We start from the raw sequence: 2,231 nt of genomic DNA, 5'->3' as shown, positions 1-2,231 counted from the left end.
TCATTACCACATATCGATCGGTAATCTATTAGCCTAACTTTACTACAATGAACTAAATGTCTATCAATTCCTATTTTGAATGTTTGTATTTTCACCATCAACAGTAATAACGAATACATTATTATCTTATTATAATAAGTAATAATATTATAATCAATTATTCTAATCTAAAATGACAGTCTCAAGGCAAAAATACCGTTGGGGCTTTTCATGATGGCCATTTTTTGAAAGACATAAAAGAGACTGAATAAGGAAGACACAATGACCCATTTTTCCCATTACACTGTGAACCCCATTGCTTTGGCCTTTAATCAAAAGCACAGTTTAGTGCCAAATTATGATCCCTAAACAATAACCTGTTCCACTTTTTAATTGCACTCTAGAAGTGCACACAGACTGCACTTTACACAAGTATTATACGCTGCCACACACAAATACACAAAAACTACTTGCATCTACTGTACAAACACACACATATACACACATACTCACTCACACTACATACACACACAAACACACCATTAACAGTCCAGAAAAAAGCACGAAAATGAAATGGAGGGGAGGGGCCCACTAATTGGACTGAATTTCAGTGGGCAACAAAAGGCCAGGCTCGAAAATTCCAGCCCTGGTCTGTACAGGCTCTGCTTTGTTGTCCCATTGCCTGTATTTGTTCTCTTCTAATGCTGTGTTCACAGTTATCTGTTTTTCACCATTGGCCTCTCCCTCTCTCTCTGCCTCTCCCTCTCTCTCTCTGCCTCTCTGTCTCTGCCTCTCCCTCTCTCTTTCTGCCTCTCCCCTCTATCTCTGCCTCTCCCTCTCTCTCTCACCATGCGATTCATGAAAGGCTTTCGGCCCAGCACGAAACACTGTTTGCCCAAATGTTCCAATGCGCGCACCCCCATGGATAGAACTCACTAGGGCCCCCCTACACATACACAAATTCCCACATAACTTTCTCTGACACACAGTCACACCCGGAGGAGCCTGGACATACAGTTTGAAACTAGAACTTTCTCTGAGGTGGAATGCTCTTTTTACCTCAATCGACAGGAATCTACTGCTGCTTCCTGCTCATTATGTTTCTCAATGTTGAATTTCACGGACCTGGGATCTGGCTATCTGTTAACCAAAACGTGTAGACGAACAAGAAGACACCGACCAAGAGAGAGAAAGGATGATGGGGCAATTACGGAATACAGAGGATGGGGGTGTAGTGGAAGGGTTCAATGCAGAAGAGTTAGAGTGTAAGATCTGCTACTGTGCCTATAGCCTTGGGGGGAGGCGGCCCAAGGTACTTGAGTGTTGCCATCGTCTGTGCGCCAAGTGTCTGACCAAGATTTTAGACCTTGGTGAGTCACCCCCGAATGCTGTGGTGTGCCCATTTTGTCGCTACATCACCGGTTTGCCTGGGGAGGTGGTGAGCAGTCTACCGGATGACTGCAACCTGGTAGCAGCACTTGCCCTCCAAAACCGGAACCAGAGGAACATCCACTACCACCATGATAGCCCCACAGAGCTGCTCCTCAGCCCCAGGCAACTGAGCTCGCTGATGGGAAGCAGTCCCAGTGCATCCCCCTCCTTGTCTACCTCGACAACTTACTCTTCAATCCGTGGCTCACCTAACTTTGTGGTCATCACCATCATGGAGCACCCTCCTCCATCACCCCAAGATCATGTACATCACCTGCCCCTCTCTCACCCCCCGGGAGTGGCCACAATCCAGGGCAGGGATTACCGTTCTGCCAGCCTGGACTCCATGGCGTCCGTCACCCAGAGGTGCACAGTGTGGAACTGCGCTGCCCTCCTGTGTCAGACCTCGGCAAGGGCGCTGGTGTGGGTCTTAGGACTACTCTACTTCAGCTCCCTGCCAATGGGAGTCTACTTGCTCATTATGCAGAAGACAATTCTAGGGGTGCTCTTGGTTAGCCTAGTCCCCACTAGCCTTGTTTTGATCATGGTCTATGGCTTCTGCCAGTGCATTTGTCATGAGTTCTGGGACTGCATGCCCACATAGAACCATTCTTGAGTAGGTGGGCTGAAAAGAAATCACCAGATCGTTAAATATATTTTCTAATTGAATGACATTGAAAAGGGTCACATGAGAACTGTAAAATGTTTCTTTTCTTAAGTTTTTATTCTTTAATTATAATCTCATACTTGATGAAGTTAGGAGATTGTGTGAACACCAATTATGTTTAAGACAGTGTAACTATTGGCATTATCTACATTTC

The 2,231-nt window shown here is 45.7% G+C and overlaps 1 protein-coding gene across 1 annotated transcript; it reads left to right on the top strand.

Moving 5' to 3' along the window:
* Window positions 1-1,174: 1,174 nt before the first annotated feature.
* On the top strand, window positions 1,175-2,014 carry rnf182 (ring finger protein 182). Its single transcript, XM_067253870.1, has one exon. The coding sequence runs from the start codon at window positions 1,175-1,177 to the stop codon at window positions 2,012-2,014; it is 840 nt and encodes a 279-aa protein (XP_067109971.1).
* Window positions 2,015-2,231: the final 217 nt, after the last annotated feature.

This window comes from Osmerus mordax, chromosome 16 (genome assembly GCF_038355195.1).
Source record: "Osmerus mordax isolate fOsmMor3 chromosome 16, fOsmMor3.pri, whole genome shotgun sequence".
NCBI lineage: Eukaryota > Metazoa > Chordata > Actinopteri > Osmeriformes > Osmeridae > Osmerus > Osmerus mordax.
The sequence above is the reverse complement of the archived record's forward strand: the minus strand, read 5'-3'. Positions and strand labels throughout refer to the sequence as shown.